We start from the raw sequence: 17,125 nt of genomic DNA, 5'->3' as shown, positions 1-17,125 counted from the left end.
CACGTTATTTAACTAATTCTAGGATTTTGTTGCTTTGATTGTTGGTTCTTTCTATTAAGGAAAATGTTTTCTGTTGAATTTTATTTCTCTTGGATTGTGTCATGTGGTTGTCGATGTAATATATGTGTAAAAGTGTTGCACAGAAGTAATCGCAAGCAAAATGGCATATTTGTGCAATTGATTTTATTTTTATAGTATTTAAACAGTTTTTGGTGACAACCAGATATTTTATTTTGAAGTCGGGAGGGGGGGAGGGGTCTGTAAGGGGTTGTATCCATACTGTGGACAGCTTGTTAGATTCTATGAATGGGGAAAATGTCTACTAATAAAATCCTAATGTCAGTTTTGGGACTCTGTCTGGTTCCTTTTTTTTTTTTTTTTTTTTTTTTTTTTTTTTTGAAACAACATGCATGAGTAAGGACTGACTTTGCACTCCTGTAGCATCCCTGGAGAATTAATGGATGAAAGCTTTCCTTCTGTGTTGACTGCTAGTTTTAAACAGTCAAAGATGCCTTCATCTGAAAAGTAAATACAACACTGAGGTGCCCTAAATCTGTGTTTATTTTCAAAGGCCTGCAAGAAGAGATCCTTCGTGGGGCTATAGAAGTATATTTGTTTGAAAATCTGTGGGTAAAAACAAAAAGGGGAAAAAAACAACCCGTTGTTAGTGGTATATAACTGGCACTTTTTTTTGTGTGAACATTTCCTTGTCCCCTGCAGCACATGATGCTTACTAGTGCGCATATATTTAACTGCAGGTTAACTGCAGTGGGCTTGTAACAGCAGTCGTGACAACCTACTCATGTAAGACTGTGTGATCCAGCTGTGTTACTATCAATGATGGATGTAACATCCTTAAAAGTAAACATGATATCGAGATGCCTGTGTGAGAAGATCCTGCGTGGTTGCAAAACAAGTACATTTGTTTAAAAGTCAGAGGGTTAACAAAAAAGTTCGTAGTATATAACTGACATTTTTGCGCATGCATGTTTCCTTGCTCCCTGCAGCACAAGACAAAATGACTCTTCCAAGTGGGCGTGTTTAACTGGGGATTATTTTCACTACTTTTGAGTGCTGACGAGTACAGCATTAACTCCAGTGGGCTTCTAACAGCAGTCATGACATCCTACACATGTAAGACTGTGATTCAGCTGTGCGTGGAGCCAATCACAGGAGATGTTGAGAGGCTACAATAGGGAAAGACACCATACACCATTTAAACAAATAATGAAACAAACAATATTAAAAGGCTTTAAAAAATTACTCCAGGTCACCATTATTACTGGATGTCCTCACAAGTTAATTTTTTGGCTCTGTCGTGGAAAACATTACCTGTATTTGGGGTCTTTTTTTAAACTTTACTTTTTTAAATAAATTTGAGTCACAGTGAGCATCTCTGAGGAAATGAAAATGAAGGGATGGTGGTAAGCACCAAACAGGCTGCTGTGCAGATTTCATGAATCCAATGGGAATTTTGCACGTGTGTTTTGCGTGCAGAGTGAGAACATTTATATGCAAATATAAGTGAATAAGGCCCATTTTCTCTCATGTGCAAACATGTAAATTGAAGCATTCCATTTTTCATTTTAATGACTTGCATTTAAATTTTCCCGAGATAGCACGGCCTCCATTGTGCACATAGTGAGAAGTACTTCTAAACTTTATTTAATACAAACAAATTCAGGTATAAAAATACGCATAAATCAATTATGTGTGTACACATTGTTAGTAAATGATAAAAAACAAAACAAATGTGGATTTAAAGGGTTTTTGTGTGTGCGGCGTGTGTTTAAGGAGGCTGACGATGCCACAGAGAGACAGAGTCAGCGCTTCCTATGAAGCTATTAGAAAACAACGGCCTGGGGACTGGCTTCACTTCTCCCCTGTTTAAGCTGAAAATCAACAGCCTGCAAAAGTGAATTGCATCATTTTACATCTTGCATGTGCAGACATAAGAACATCAGCGGCATCTGCAAGGTCCAAGCTGCATGCCACAACTGCCGTTAGAAGCCTGCTTCAATGTTGTAGCTGTCAGCGCTTAAGAAAAATCTCTGCAGGTGCCCACATGGTTTTACCATAAAACAGCTAGTTTCACTTCTCACTGGATTTATGACTAAAACGTCTTCCTGAAGACTTTCTGCTCTCAGTCAATAGTTTAGAGACTTACTGAATATATTTAGTAACAGATCATCTCAGAGCGAAACAGACAACGAAGCAGGGGATGCACATGTTCATATTCCAAAAACAAGATGGTAATATTCCAAATATTGAAGTTGATGCTTCAAAGCAGGGATCAACTGCTGTGCCAAGTCATGAACGATGGATCAGCTCAGTAAAGACACAGAAAAGCAACAGCTTAAAAAAACCCAAAGCGTAAACACATTTTTAATGTATTTGTTTTTGTTTTTTTATTTATATTTCCTGATTGAAATGTATTGTAAGGTCATAATTTGTCATTCATCACATTACATGGCATGATGCACCAGGTCTACTACACCCATTTACAGGAGGAATACACGGAAACATACACAAGGTTTTACAATGGGGAAACAGGAAGTTTAGCTCATTGCACTTACAACAGTGAATGGAACACTTTGTACTCATTTTTAGGCTCTCCACCTTTTTCTGTATTTTATTTTTTTACTTCATTCAATTGCATTATTTTATAATTATTTTAATTTTTTACACACACATTTCCAATGTCCAGTTCACCCTCTCTCTCCATCTCCATAAAATCCCCCCCACCCCACCTCAAAAGTCACATGGAAGCCAGGATATTTTTCCCTTTTTTGATTTTGATGTTCTCATTTTACAAACACGACATGTATAGAAACTCTACACAGACCAATATGTTTATTTTTTCTCATATCCGAATACAACTTTTTTTTTTTTAAATGAGTTTTAAACAGTCCGCACGAGCCAGCCACATACGCACAACGATGCATTTTGTCGTTTTATTGATCAAATCAACATCTGATCTTGTTTCTTATGTTCTCTCGTTGTTTTTATACACAAGTAGCACGAGTCTGGGCAGGGAGTTTCCGGCTTGCATACGCTCCAGCTTGTGTTGCCGTTTTTGGTGTGCAAACGCCTCTCTCGTGCCTCTCGTGCGCGCGTGTGTGTGTATGTTTGAGATTTACATGGCATTTACATGTTGTTGGTGTCTGTTTCGAAGCGGACTCTAGCCGGCTCTCGTGTGATATTTACACTGGAAAAAAAACACGACGTGGCAACCCGTGAAGTGGGAGGTCAAAGGTCGAAGGGGTTCGTATGGTCAAAAGGGGGTGGGGGGAGTAGTTAGGTCGGGTTAGGGCAGGTGTCCAGGTCATGCACTTGTCCTTTTTTTTAACTTTAATGATTCATACAGGTAAAAGATGACAATAAATGATCCCTGATGGTTTTACAGTGAAAGATGGACTTTTCTCTCGTGGTTTCATTTGTTTCGGCATTTAGCTTCTTTTACAGCCTCTCACCCATGAGACATTTACACACACTATACATTTTATATATATATTTGTGTTTTAAAATCGATCTAGGGTCCTACTATACGCTCACTGTCTTCATGACCAACAGCAAGACCAGTGGTGACTGTTACTACACTATGCTCTGTACAAGCACTGCATGCTACCTTTTTTGGTTGAGAGCACACACCCGCGGGAACGCACGCACACACACATACACACACACACAGTCTGGATTTCCCAAAAGCATTTTAAGCTGCATTTAAAGACAGCTGAAACAGAGACACTGTGTTTATAACTCTCTGTGGCACTCTGTCGTTAAGTTAAAAGATTTGTAGTTACAGCAAGTACATTTACGCCCAATTCAGATACAGATCAATGTCACAAAGGGTTAAAGGTCCAGATTGTCTGACTGTGCGTAAATGCAGCTTTATTGCTGAGATGTTTCAGATTCAAAGACACGTCGCAGATGTGGTGGAAGAAACCTCTCGTTTAGCTTCACGTCTGTAAATCTGTTCTCTATCCAACTACTAGAGTTTTGTTCCAAACGGTCATTTGAAATAACATTCCTGCTCCTGGCATTGAGGAAAAACTCCAGATTTTTCTGTTTGGAGGAAGTCCCCACAGCAGATTTCATTCACGATTTGGAACACAACCCTCAGAGTTTTATCTATCTCTAATATTGTCTACAATTGTGCTTCAAACGCCATTGAAAAACCCAGCTGTGGCTTGGTTATTTTTGCCCACTGGTGATTGCTGTGGTCTGAACAGAAGTCCATTGCATTCCTGGTTATAGACGCACACCACGCAGAGTATAGACAGAGACCACGACTGGCTAGAGGGCAGTAACAGGATGGCTTTCTTCAATGACCAGTATATTAGTATAAAAGCCCTTGCTGCTATGCATATTTAAGTCACCTTCAGCGGCTGGAGCAAAAAAAAGAAAAAGAAAAAAGAAACCGCCACGAACACGTTTTCACAGTTCCTGGGATTTATGTGCTCCAAATATTACAGACTCCCTCTGACCGGCAGCAGCCACGATTTCACCGGTGTCGTAAGCGATCTGCTTTCACTGCGCCTGCACAAACACACCCATTATTATCTGTTGTCTTCTGAACATCTCCGTTGCGATGCTGCCTTTAATGTGTGCTTTCCTGAGGCAAAAGTGATTGAGGATTGTTTTATTCAACATTTTATTTGATTTTTTTCTTTCTTTTCTTTTTTTTTAAACAAACTTCCAAAAACATACGACATACTGTACAATAGTGGAAGTTGGTATTAACTTGGGTAACGTTAAACTCTCTCTCATATTGTTCGTTGAAGCCTAATCTGAATCTTTTCTCGGTGAAGTCACCGATCCGACGGCAGCGCATCCGCGATCGCTTCTGTTTGGGTTACACGCACTTAATGTGCAACTTAGAGTGAGGCTGAAGACCCGTGGTGAAAAAACACATAGGCGACATATGTACAAACACAGTTTCTCATCGATATATCTATAGATTTTAAACCTAAATCTCTCTTTTTCCTAATGCCAGCTCGCTTTCTATACCCGCTCTGTATGATAAAATAAACTCTTACATAGACGAATCATCTATAAACGATAAATGTTTCAGAAAATAAAAACAATATATACATATACTAGCTTCTTGTGAGGCCCTGCTCAAATAAGACTTCAAAGGAATTTATAGTTAAGGGATACTTTGATACTGCATAAACCAACTCTTTAAATCTGAATTTCAATAAATAGATTCTTTTATAACTTGCTCTAATAAGCTGCTACCAGTGCAAACCAAACACACACACACACGCCACACACACGTACACAAACTCCCCTGTTTCACTGCTTAAATTCATTTAGGAATGCTTTGAATAGTGTTTAACTTCATAGCCTACAGCAGTTTCTTTTGTTAAATATAATCTATAGGTTTTGTAATAATTATACATCTGCACTTTAAATTGCTATATCTATATCCTTAAATTTTTGGTGCTTCATTATCTGAAAAAAACAAAACTACAATTGCACATTAGGTAGCTAGCTAATAAGAATTCTGGGTCTGGTTATTAAATTAAAAAAGGGAGATCTTTTCTTCTTTACCCCTGAGCAGACACCATTTTAAGGAATATATTGAAGTATCATAATCTGTCTCTTATAATCTGTTAATTCTCTATTTTTCCTTTATAAACATGGATTGCTTGGATGCGTTCATGACAACCGGGATTTTTGAGTCCCTGCTAAATAGTTTTCAAATATCTGCACCTGCTGCGCTCTCCTTCCATTTCGGCTAATTTTTTGGTTGGTGTTCATTGGTAAGCAGGTTTTGACTCTTCTCTATGTGAGCTACTGATTGGCTGGAAAAAAGAAAAGCCACATATTTGTATAAAAATATGAAATTGCACACTTCATCAGCTTTGCTTAACATTTGATAGAGAACAGCCTGATGCATCTAACTCATCAAGCAGCATATTTTGTTCAAATCACAGGTGTAATTTCCCAGCTGCCATGAATACATCTTTGGTTGCAGAACGGTACCCCAAACATATCAGGTTAACATGAAAAAAAGAGAAAGATCCATCTTCAGATTTCCTTTACAAGTAACCAGTTTCATACACAAATTTCACAGACTCCTCTTATATTAATCTACAACAAATATCAAAACAAACGTGATATGCAAAAAAACACGTGTGACTTTTCCCCCGCATCTGTGTTTCACTTGCCTTTTCCTCCTCGTGATTTTCCAAATATGATTCATTGCATAGAACGACTGGAGATGAGAGGTCGCCTCTTCTGCCCACCATATTTGTCGTGATTAAACTCGTGGTTGTCATGATTTTTCTAAGGTTTTTTTATGTTCCTTTCCCCTCCACATTAGATGATGGTTGTTAAATACACGCATACAGAACCCGCACACACGTACAAACATTAGGAACAGAACGATATAGAGGTGACTGAGGTTTTCTGCGCCGGGAGGCATGCGAAGGTTCCCAGCGAGCGTTCACACAGACAATATACAGCAGAAGTTGGTTGGTTCCATTTAGTTTTGCTGAGGGCCTCGCAATGATTGGCCTGACAGAGTACATTTTGAGTACCTTACCACAGACCCCACAATACACTGCAGGAGCAACAGCAGGGAGAACACTGACCTGAGAAAATTCCTTGACAGCTGGCAGTCTCAGAGAGAGGGGTTTTTTGGGGGGGAGGGGGGTAGAGTTGTCGATGCCACCAACGATAGAAAGTTAAAGGTGGGGGGGGAGGCAAGTGACTTTGTGTGACACAACCAAGTGTGTTAATTTTTGGTTCTTCAGTCACAATTCTTTTCCCTTTTTGACACCGTTTAGAGTGTGCTTTCATGTGCGCTGTGCACATTTGACAGAGTGAAGGCGCATGCTGACAAAAACTCGAGTGCGAAGAGCTCGGATGAGCCTTTTCCAGCCTCCTTAAAAGGAGCGTTGAAGTGGCCGGAAGAATCGTCCTCGGGCACAAACAACTCCCCCTTCCCCTGACTCCCGACGGGAAATGACGTCAAGTTCAGCTCTGCCTCAGTGTGTGGACTGGTCTGCTTTTCGAGTGCCTCTGTGCTGCCCTGCAGTGCTTTTCGATCAGACTCCAGCTGGCTTATGTAGCAGTGTAACACTCCAAAACAGGTTACTGCCGGTCGGAGGGAAAGATCTGGGCGGACTTGTGGCGATCAGGCAAACTCCTGCTCTCTGGCACAGCAGTGTAAAGAGTGAATTTTACTTTTAAGTCAGACATCGGTGGTAAGTTAGACAGACGGAGGCAACACATTTCTATTCCACCAACTCTTGAAATGACACATGATTGTGCTCTTTACTTCATCGCCTCTTGCCCTATTGCTTTTAAAGTTATTCGCAATAAATAAAGAGTCAGGAAAAATCAAATGGAAGGGGGTAAAAAAAACAATACAAAATAAATAAATGAAAAATAATATCACAAAAAATTATCAAAACAATGTCAATTTAAAAAATAGAAATTAATCTCTCTGTGGCCAGTGTTCCAGCTGATGTTACTACATTAAAAAAACAAAGGATGTGACGGATGATGTGTTTACAGGATGTCATAAAAAAGTATGCCACTGTTACCTGAAAATAAAACATTTAAAAATGATTAAGGCGATACTGGTAACCTGCAACATAAAACCAGGCAAATTTAAAAAAAAAAAAATACATTAGAAAACTAAATAAATCAAAAGAAATCAACTAAAGTGACAACCACCTACGACAACGCGAGCAGTATCCGAGAAACAAATTTTGCGGAGATTGCCACAAGCACTGCAGGCTGATATTGTCTTAATGGCTTTGCAATGGCTGGTTAAAAAAAATAAATAAATAAAATCCAACCATTTATAGCTTCATTCTACATACCGAACATAACAAACAACAACAAAAACACAATAAAAGTAAATGCTCCTCTTATTCCCGTGGCCGGATTCTTGTGTGTTGCTTCAGTAATCTCTCTTTTTCGTTACTGTTTATGTCGATGTGTTTCCAGTGTCTTTATGGCCTCTGTTAAGTAACGATGAACAGTGTAAGGTCTTGGATATAAAGTTCCATGCATTCCAAATTTCTACATTTTCCTTTCTTTTTTTTCTTTTTTTTAATCCACTTCTTTAAAGACATGGCGAGTTGTGGATCGTTTGACGGGGACTGGAAAGAAAGAAGAATCAGCATTCAAGAAATGCAGAGAGGTGAGGAAGAGGGAACAGTTCCGATCTGGAATGTAGATAAAAACAGAGCAAACCGTGGAAAGAAATGCATGCCAACACGCTCCCTCTGTGTCGGCCACGTCATTGTCATCGTCTAATTCATTCAGAGAGACATTTCTTCATTTTGTCAGCAAACAAGAAGCCTTTAGTACCAGAAAAACCTGCAGTTCTTCAACGGTTTAATCCGTTTGTCCCACGCTTTCTTTACTTCGAAAAGAGACGGAAAAGAGGAGAGAGGGGAGTTTGGTTGATACTTTTCCTTGTTTTAGCAAAGGACTGTGAATGCAAGGATTCCTGCATGCCACCAGCTTGGTAAAGCCAGCATTTCCTATACGCTGTTAGCGGGAATGAACATCAGCCCATGACAATAGAACTGCATCACCCATATACACCAACCATATTTCTGTCCACTGGTGTTAAATCTACATGGAGGGCCTCAGTTGGTTCCACTTGTCTTCCTGAGCTGTGGAGATCTCCAAGGAAAACCAAAAGCAAGGACCAATTTTAGCTCCCAGTTGCTCTTTTGGATTTGGAAGTACTGTAGGTTGGTTGGTTCATGGCTCTGCAATATTCACATCTGCTTCTTTGGCTGGGACTGCCGGATGGATGAAGAGACTCCTTCAGAAGATGGATGCTGGCTTGGACTTTATCTAAAAAAACAGAAAAGGAATTTTATCAAAATATAGAACAGACCCCGTTTGGTCTGGTGTCTCTGTATTATAATATGTTAATAAAAGTCTACTGTTAAATGCATTGGCACTGGTGCATCATTTGCTACCACACCAATATAACTCGCTGTAACTTTGCTTCACCTTGTAAAGCTTATTTCTTTCACATATGTACACTATAACCACTATTTACAACATCACAGCTGCTGTCCTTTTGACATAGAAGGCACAGAGGAGCAATGGATTGAGTCCAGATCTTTTGTGTGAACAGCATCATAAACTATAGACGAGGATAAAGCAGAATAGTGTTTCCCTGTGGTTCTACATTTTTAAATGTTAAAGACACACAGACATTAAAGGAATTAGTCTACACATTTGTACTGATGTCCACTAGAGGGAGTGTTAGCCTAAGAAATAAACTGCTGGTCTTGCTTGTTGAACACACACAAACACACAAGCACATAATAACAGTGGATGGTGAGCATGCTTCCTTACTGTATGTCTGCACATTAGTGAAGCAGAGGATTCTCACAGAACAAAGCTAATAATACTGTAGCAATAATTTAGTACAAAGATCCAACCTCAGTGATTTTGCTAAATAAAGTCATCATTCTCACCAATTCGTGCTTACAGTTTCTACGTATTTCACTTTTGCAATTAAATTTATGTCACACCTGTGAGATCGAGGTCTTTCATTGAAAAAAGTAGCGCTGAGTGTTGCTCAAGAAATCCTGTTTTCATTCACTCAGAACTCTTTCCTGCTTCAGCCTTAAAAGTCAAAGCAAATGACAAAACACTTCATTTTATATGTGCAGCACAATGTAATCAATTAAATGCAAAACACCTGCATGTTCCAGGCAATCCCTTCTTATTTGCATGTTCAGAGGAGAGAGGAGTAGAGGTAAACATAACATAAGCATCGCAGATGCTCACGCCACCTCAGCTGGTTCTTTTCACTGTGGAGGACTAGCGGCTCAACTCTGAGTCTTGACTGAATGGCCAACCTTCTCATCCTGTGGCTAAGAAAGACCACAGCCACCCTTTGGAGGAAACACATTTCTGCCTTTTGTATTCATGGTGGTGACCGACAGCTCGTGTCCGTAGATGAGGGTATTAGCATAGATCGATCAGCTTCACTTTCACACTCAGCTCTCTCTTCCCCACAACAGATCTGCATCACTGCAGACGCCACACCAATCCATCTATCACTCTCCCTGAGATCCTTCTACTGTGGGCAACAACTCCCCCTAACCTGGGGTGGGCACTACACTCTTTTCAGCCTGAGAGCCACAGCGAGGTGCTAATTCTCACTCTCACACTCAGCTGCAAAGTGCTCGAACACAAGCTGGAGGTCACTTGGTTACATCGACAAATTTTCTGGTAGAGTCCAAAACCCAAAGGGAATGGGTTTGACTTATTACTGGCCAAAGAGGCCAGATACCCCATACTCCTGAAGCACTCACCACATGAACCCCTGAGAGATGTGATTGATTGCCTTCCCTAGGTCTACAAAACACATGCAGGGTAGTTGGACGAGCTCCCACACACCCTTAAATATCCTCAGGGGATGACTAGCTGGTCCAGTGTTCTGTGACCACAAAGAAAACTGCATTGTTTTCTCCTGAATCCAAGTTTTGACTAACAGACAGATTCTCCTCTTCAGTACCCTGGTGTACCCCTTCCTGAAAAGGGGATCTCTCTATTTAGATCACCACCACAGTCTGCCAAACGAGAGGCAACAGCCCAGACCTCAATTCAGTGTTGCAGAAGCAAGTCAATCAACAACATCCAGAACCTTAAGGAACTCAGGTGGAAAGTCATCCATCCGACAGATATGCCCAAAAGAGGCTGTTTAACTATCTCAGTGACCTCATCCCACTCATCCCCAAATTTAGCTTCCTCTATAGAAGATATGTCAAGCATGGCAGGTTTTTAAATATAATGACTGGAACATCTGCATCATCTGCAAATCAGATTAGCATAACAACAAAGAAGGTTTCATGTTATTTGCAAAATGGAAAAAAGGAACTCATGCAATCCATGAGTTCCTTTTTGTAAGCGATAGTACCAATAAAAATTTATTTCCCTAAAAAGAAATTGTATCAAATGCATATTTGCACAATTACTGCCTTCCAGTTTTCTTTTCCACTGTGCCTGACCCAGATTAACTGCTCCAGCGTGCCATATATTTATATGTTTCCCAGCGCCAGACTTAATCTGTTCCAGTGAGCACAGGCACCCAAAGGGCTGGTACACAACTCGAACACACAAACAAGGACAGTGACTCACACAAAGATGTATTAGTAAGAGCACACAAACACACACTGACTGAGTAACTGGACAGAGGGAGTAGACAGAGAGATATTGTGGGATGAGGGGACACTATGTGGCCAAAGGTATCTACATACATATTTCTATTTTGGTCTGTTGACTGGTTGATGATCGCTTCAGTCCTTATTCTTTCAGATTGGGAAATTTGAATACTCAGATTAAAAATAAATCATATTTAAGACAAAGAGTGTTAAAGGAAGGCCCTTTCAACGTGGCAAACCAGTGGAGGATGAGGGCCACAAAGAAATGGTTCCATGCTGGTAGGAAACAAATAATTAATATCATCAAGAATCTTTAGGCTCAAATGAAAGATTATCAGGGACTCAAGCCAGTATCAGTGTGGCCAACCTATTTAGTGTTCTTGTGGCTCAATGGGAGCAAACCCCAGAGAGAGGGTTTCCAGAAGACTGGAAGCTGTTTAACCAAGACATGAATGCACATGGTTTTGTCATGAGATCGTAACATAGGATTTAAGTAGTTTTTGAGTCAATGGCAGCTATGGGAGTACATTTGAGATATAGCAAAGAAAAAAAAATGCAAGGGTTAGATAGCAACAACTGGGAGAAAAGAAAAACAAGAAATCAATCAATTATTATTATTTCTCCACGGGGGTTGGAAATTAGACAGAGCAGTAACAGAACAAGAAATGGAGACTTCTACAGTTGGTGGAGAGAAAAGAAAAAATCTGGTAAAAAGAAAAGCAAAAATGGGAGCACGCACAGAGAAAAAGGGACAAAAAATGTCTGACAGCAGGAGTAAAATGTGGGAGGAGAGAGACAGATAGAGCTCCCTCTGCAGCATTTAGAGTCATGTGGCGCGTGGCTGCACAGCACACAGAAACAGATGCATGCACAAAAAGTCTCACACGTATATGCAATCTATAGGCGCACTTTATTGTCTTTTATGGCACACATGCAACACTGCACATACCCTGAGCAACAGTAGCAACATCAATGCCTGCCCATTACCCCAAGTTGCTCCACTGAAAGCGTCAAAAACCAGTGCATCAACATAAAAAGCTGGAAAAAGCTTTCATTAAAACCAAAATAAAGTTTTAAAAAAAGAAAAAAGATACAAACAAATTTTCCAACCAGTCATTTCTCATTATTACACATAAGTTATGGACATCTATGGTTTGATTCTTTTGCATGTGTGAATTGGATCAGTTATTACTGACATCTTGTGAGAATTTCATGTCAATAGCACCTTTTGAAATATTTACTTAAAAAATTGGTTGAGTACTTATTTGATTATGAAAGGCATGAGGAGCTGGGATGGAGGTGGGTTGCAAAGTGGCTTGTAGACATGCAATTTTGAGCAGAGCAGATCAATTCATAAGGCATTTCTATGTGACATTCTCTCACTGGATGTGTAACAGCAGGTCAGGCGAGCCATCAGCTTCTTACACTTGACCTGTACCATGTAACTCGACTTTGTGGTTTACCTAAATTAACCCTATGATTTTATATTTGGTAATGAAAGTTTATGCATATAAATACATGGTTAAAGTTAAGAGAAAAATGTATGGGTACAGTATAAAAAAGCCATAAAAAGCAGATGCCATTATTTAACCAAAACTACAATATCCCTCTAATATAGTTTTAATATTTTTTTAACTAAATTGTTACCATCAGTGGACTAACAAACAGAACTATGACAGTAACTCTGGCTGGAATAGTGCAGTCATATAAAGTTATTCAGTGATGTGATTAATATGTGAAACAGATGTCTGAAATGTATACACAACACATACTTACTGTTTAAAACACTTTAAGTACTTTTTCACTTAGAACTATTGGTATAATTGATTTATATTTAGGTAGTGAGGTTGTTACACCTTCTGACTTTTGTAATGTTGTCATGAAAAAAAAAATAGATAAAAAACTCCCAAAATATACATTTTTTTAAAAAAAGATTCTGACATGCAGTCATTGTGCAATGACATCAGAACAAAAGAAAAAGATCAAGTATTTAGGCAAACATCTGATTTTATTAGTCTCACTGTCTCACACTGAGCGTTGATCAAAGACAAACACTGATAACGGTTTAGCTAAATTTCGGAGGGGTAGCTCTCTTCGGTTCATCAAGCAACAAAATGAGCTGCCAACTGTATTCTGATCCTATTTGGAGTTTGATGTTTTGTTGCCATTTCATAAATCAGTGCAACAGTTTTAGAACAAGGCTGAGCTGACAGCTTTCAAGGTGCAATCCAAAATAAACCAACTGGTTTTAAGCTTTTTGAGAAACAGACAACGGGCAGATAATCTCCACACTTTTTTAATGTGATAATAAACAGTTTTTACATAAAAATAAAAATTTCCCCTCTCATATTCATGCTTCTATTTACTTTAGATTTGAATTGTATATTTAAAAAATACAACAACCTGAGCTTTTGTATCAGTTTTCTGGCCAGTTGCTGATAAATATCACATATCACGTTCAACAATACTCTAAATGAATCAGATTTCCACACATACAAATGTTACATCGAATCACAGAGAGTTGGAAATTTGTATCATTGTTAGATTGGATAAAGAATAACAGCTAGCTGCCCAACTTTTTATTTCCGAATTTTTGCTTTCTCCTGTGCCAAATATAATTGTTATTATCACAACAGTGACTGACATACCACAAAGCACTTGAGGAACTTGAGAATCTGAAAAGAAACATCTTACAGGGAGGCTTTCCACAGATGAAAAGATCTTGATGGATCAGTTAGGTAAAGTAAAAAGTAACTCACTGTCTGGCCTGTCAGAGAGAGCGGTGCGTTCTCTCTTCCAGTGTGTGCTCAAGCTGGTAACATGAAGCATCCAGAGGATTTCAGTCCTTGTTGGCTGCAAGAGGAAGCAGGAGTATTTTAGGCATCTTACAAAGTATATTATATTGTACGTACAGGGATTTTTTTTTTTAGTCTTTGCATATTTGTCACACTTACATGTTGTAGATCATGAAATAAACTGTAATATCAGACAATGTTAACCTGAGTTAGAGAGGTCAAATGCACTGCAATTTCAGAAAACACCAGCAGATAGAAATAAATATTGAAAAAGCACACAAAACACAGCAGAAGTTGAATAAAACATAATAAAAGTGAAAAAAAAAAAAACCCAAACAAAGAACAAAGACAAAAAAACCCTCAAAAAATCTCAAAAGAACAAATGTAGTGAATTTTGGGGGGGACCATAATGTGACGGAACAGCCGTGGAAGTTACAGAAACCAAAACATGGGAAGGATCACACTCAGACTTGCTTTAAAGAAGCGGAGGATTCTTCTGTGTTACGATTGAGAAAGAGATAATGTGTGTTTTAATCCTATGAGTGATATGTTACTGTAGATACTGTAGATTATTGCTATTAGCTGTTTACGGTTAGCTTGTCACTTCCGCAGCTGTTCCGTCACATTATTGTCTCCCCCAAAAACATTTCTGTTGTGTTTCATGAGGGGTTTTTTTGTGTGTGAAAGCTTTCGCAGCATTTGTTTCATTGTTTCATTGTTTCATTGTGTTCAACTTCTGTTGTGTTTTGTTTGCTTTGTAGTATTTTTCTATTTGCTGCTTTTTCCATACGGTGCAGTACATTTGAACCCTCAGGGCCACCGTACAAATGAATACAAGTTATAGAAGAAATAAGTGACCAAATACCAATTAATCATGGATGCTAAAAACAGCTAGCACCATTGTTTGAGATAAACAAACTGATATTTAATGGATATAGGTGCTGAGAATTGATGCAAGTTCAATTTTTAGCTTAAGATGACCCACACACAATGACTAAAGTATGATAACTTAAATAAGCTTAACAACTGCAGCACCTTCTGGCTGATGGTGATTTTACCAGCTTTTCTTTCACAGGGAAAGCTTCAGACTGTTGGCCTTCCAAAGTTTATGCTTTGTGAGTGTTGAGTACTCACCAGTTTGCTCAGCTCTCCTCTCTGTTCCCCGCTCTCTCTCTCTCCTTTCTCTCTCTCTTTTAGTAAAATAAAAGCAGGGGGAACAACAGGTTTTTCTGGTATGAGGCCTCATGGCTGTTTGAATAGTCCTGCAGACATACAAATATTCACTAGCCAGCATATCAAATTGCTAGTGCTACAAAAAGCAGTACATTCATCCTTTAAAAAAAAAAAAATCCCTTTTTGTGTAAAGGCCCAGTAAGTACAATTAAAGGTATTTGCAAAACCTGCTCATCACTGTCTTATTTATTTGTCATGCTTCTGCAATTTTAAAATGACTTCAATTTGCTTTGTCTCAAGTCTCTTTGTCTCATGTCTCAAGTCGAGAAATCTTTTTAAAACAAATAAGATCTCTTTCAAATCAGTTGTCTCAAGTCTACAGCTCCGGTGGTCGTAGTGAGTGCAGCATATGTACATTCAGCTGATAACCTGCTGCGTACACAAACAGCCTGTGTGATGCAAACTGTGGGTCATAGTAGCAATTAGCTGTCATTGTCACTGTTAAATTCTCACCCTGCTTTCACAGAGCAGCAAGAGGACCAAATATAAATTAGCACTAACACAATGACACTGAGACACAGACACACTGCTCACACACTGGTTCATGAACACACTGGCTGTTCTGTGTAAAACCATTTTAAGCCGCCCACTCCCCACAGCCTACAAGAGTCAACACATAACACGCTCCAGCTAGCTGTCAAAATCCCACCAGACTTTGAACTAGCAGCATCTCACAGAGTTATTTTTATACCTAATGTTTGAGATGTACTCGTCCACTGAAGACAAGAAGAAATCTTTCCAGGTCTTTGTACATGAATCACTGACCAAAAATACAACTGCTGTCTGATTATGTTGTACTATGACAATCAAGAAAAGCGTGCTATTTTTGTTTTGTTTTTTTCTGTATGTGCTTTTTATAAAATGAACTGTGCAGCGACAGGACAATAAATTAAAGATAAATTCTATTTTTTACATCTTTTATACATTATCTGCTGTATCTTATGCATGCGTGTCTTTGTAAAGAGCATGTAGGAATGAATAGGAGCAAAAAAAAAGAGAAAAAATACCTTAATCTTAGCACCTCAGAAGAAAGAGGTGAACTTCTTGCCAAAACCAGAGATCGCTGGAGGAAAGTGGACAAAAACAGGGGGTTAGATGAATGTTGCAGAACTACTGGATTGATTAGTGAATTTGAACGCCATCATCTACATAGCATATGTATAGCTCCCCTACTCTATAGCAGCTGTTATTGTCCCGACAATGAATTTATATGGATCATTCATGACATTTTCTGTAGAAAATAAAGTATAGAGCCTTTATTCCCTGTACCCTTGTTTAATAGTTTGATCCTTGATTTCTCTGGGGGTTATTGAGCAATAAAGTAAAATTGAGTTGTAAAAGTGTCTTTTTTCTAACAGTTATATATACTTCATTATCCTTTTTATCGTAATCAGTTCAGTACTAGATTACAACCAATTTTAATTTTAATGCGCTCTCTCTGTTTTCTGCTGATTCATTGGCGGTACCTTCTCCCAGTTTGCCGGCCTGCTCGGCGGCTCCTCCAGGCAGGATCTTGGAAAACATGCCTTCTCCTTCCATGCCCGGTTGACCTGCTGCAGCACTGCCAATACCACCAGGTCTAGGAGCAGCTTTGGAGCCTGGACAGAAATACGGCGAGTGGAAGAAAGGGAGAGGATGATGGGATGTGGGAGAGGAAACGTGGCCAGAGACAAAAATACAGAAGAAGACTGAGAGTAAAGGAGGAATCTGTATTTGTGCAGATGTCATATTCGGTGGCACCTGTTAGAAAATATGAATTTTATGATGGTATCTGGTGTCCGGTGTTGTGTGTCTGTTCACCGAGCTTTAAAAATTAGGGCAGTAGAAGAACTGCATCACTCTGCAGTTGCCCTGTTGAGTTTTTTCTGCCCTTTAAGTCTGCTGATTTATTTGCTTGCCTGCAGCCGTTCTTTGGTCATTAGGTCCCCTCGGATA

At 39.2% G+C, this 17,125-nt stretch overlaps 1 protein-coding gene across 8 annotated transcripts in view; it reads right to left on the bottom strand.

Moving 5' to 3' along the window:
- Positions 1 to 2,378: 2,378 nt before the first annotated feature.
- bsna (bassoon presynaptic cytomatrix protein a) overlaps positions 2,379 to 17,125 on the bottom strand; it is a 118,310-nt gene continuing 103,563 nt past the window's right edge. For 6 of the 8 annotated variants that reach the window (XM_025901278.1, XM_025901282.1, XM_019349841.2 and 3 more), the window contains 5 exons: positions 16,657 to 16,788; positions 16,198 to 16,253; positions 15,092 to 15,219; positions 13,922 to 14,015; positions 2,379 to 8,832 (listed from right to left, as the gene is read on the bottom strand). In XM_025901278.1, the coding sequence (XP_025757063.1) occupies positions 16,213 to 16,253; positions 16,657 to 16,788 (173 nt within the window). In that variant the 3' untranslated portion in view covers positions 2,379 to 8,832; positions 13,922 to 14,015; positions 15,092 to 15,219; positions 16,198 to 16,212. Of the gene's footprint in view, positions 8,833 to 9,524; positions 9,619 to 13,921; positions 14,016 to 14,116; positions 14,139 to 15,091; positions 15,220 to 16,197; positions 16,254 to 16,656; positions 16,789 to 17,125 lie in introns of all 8 variants that reach the window. The other 2 variants (XM_025901279.1, XM_025901280.1) reach the window with 2 other exon arrangements.

Source organism: Oreochromis niloticus, linkage group LG20 (genome assembly GCF_001858045.2).
Source record: "Oreochromis niloticus isolate F11D_XX linkage group LG20, O_niloticus_UMD_NMBU, whole genome shotgun sequence".
Classification (NCBI taxonomy): domain Eukaryota; kingdom Metazoa; phylum Chordata; class Actinopteri; order Cichliformes; family Cichlidae; genus Oreochromis; species Oreochromis niloticus.
Note: the sequence above shows the minus strand (reverse complement) of the source record. Positions and strands in the feature narration are given on the sequence as shown.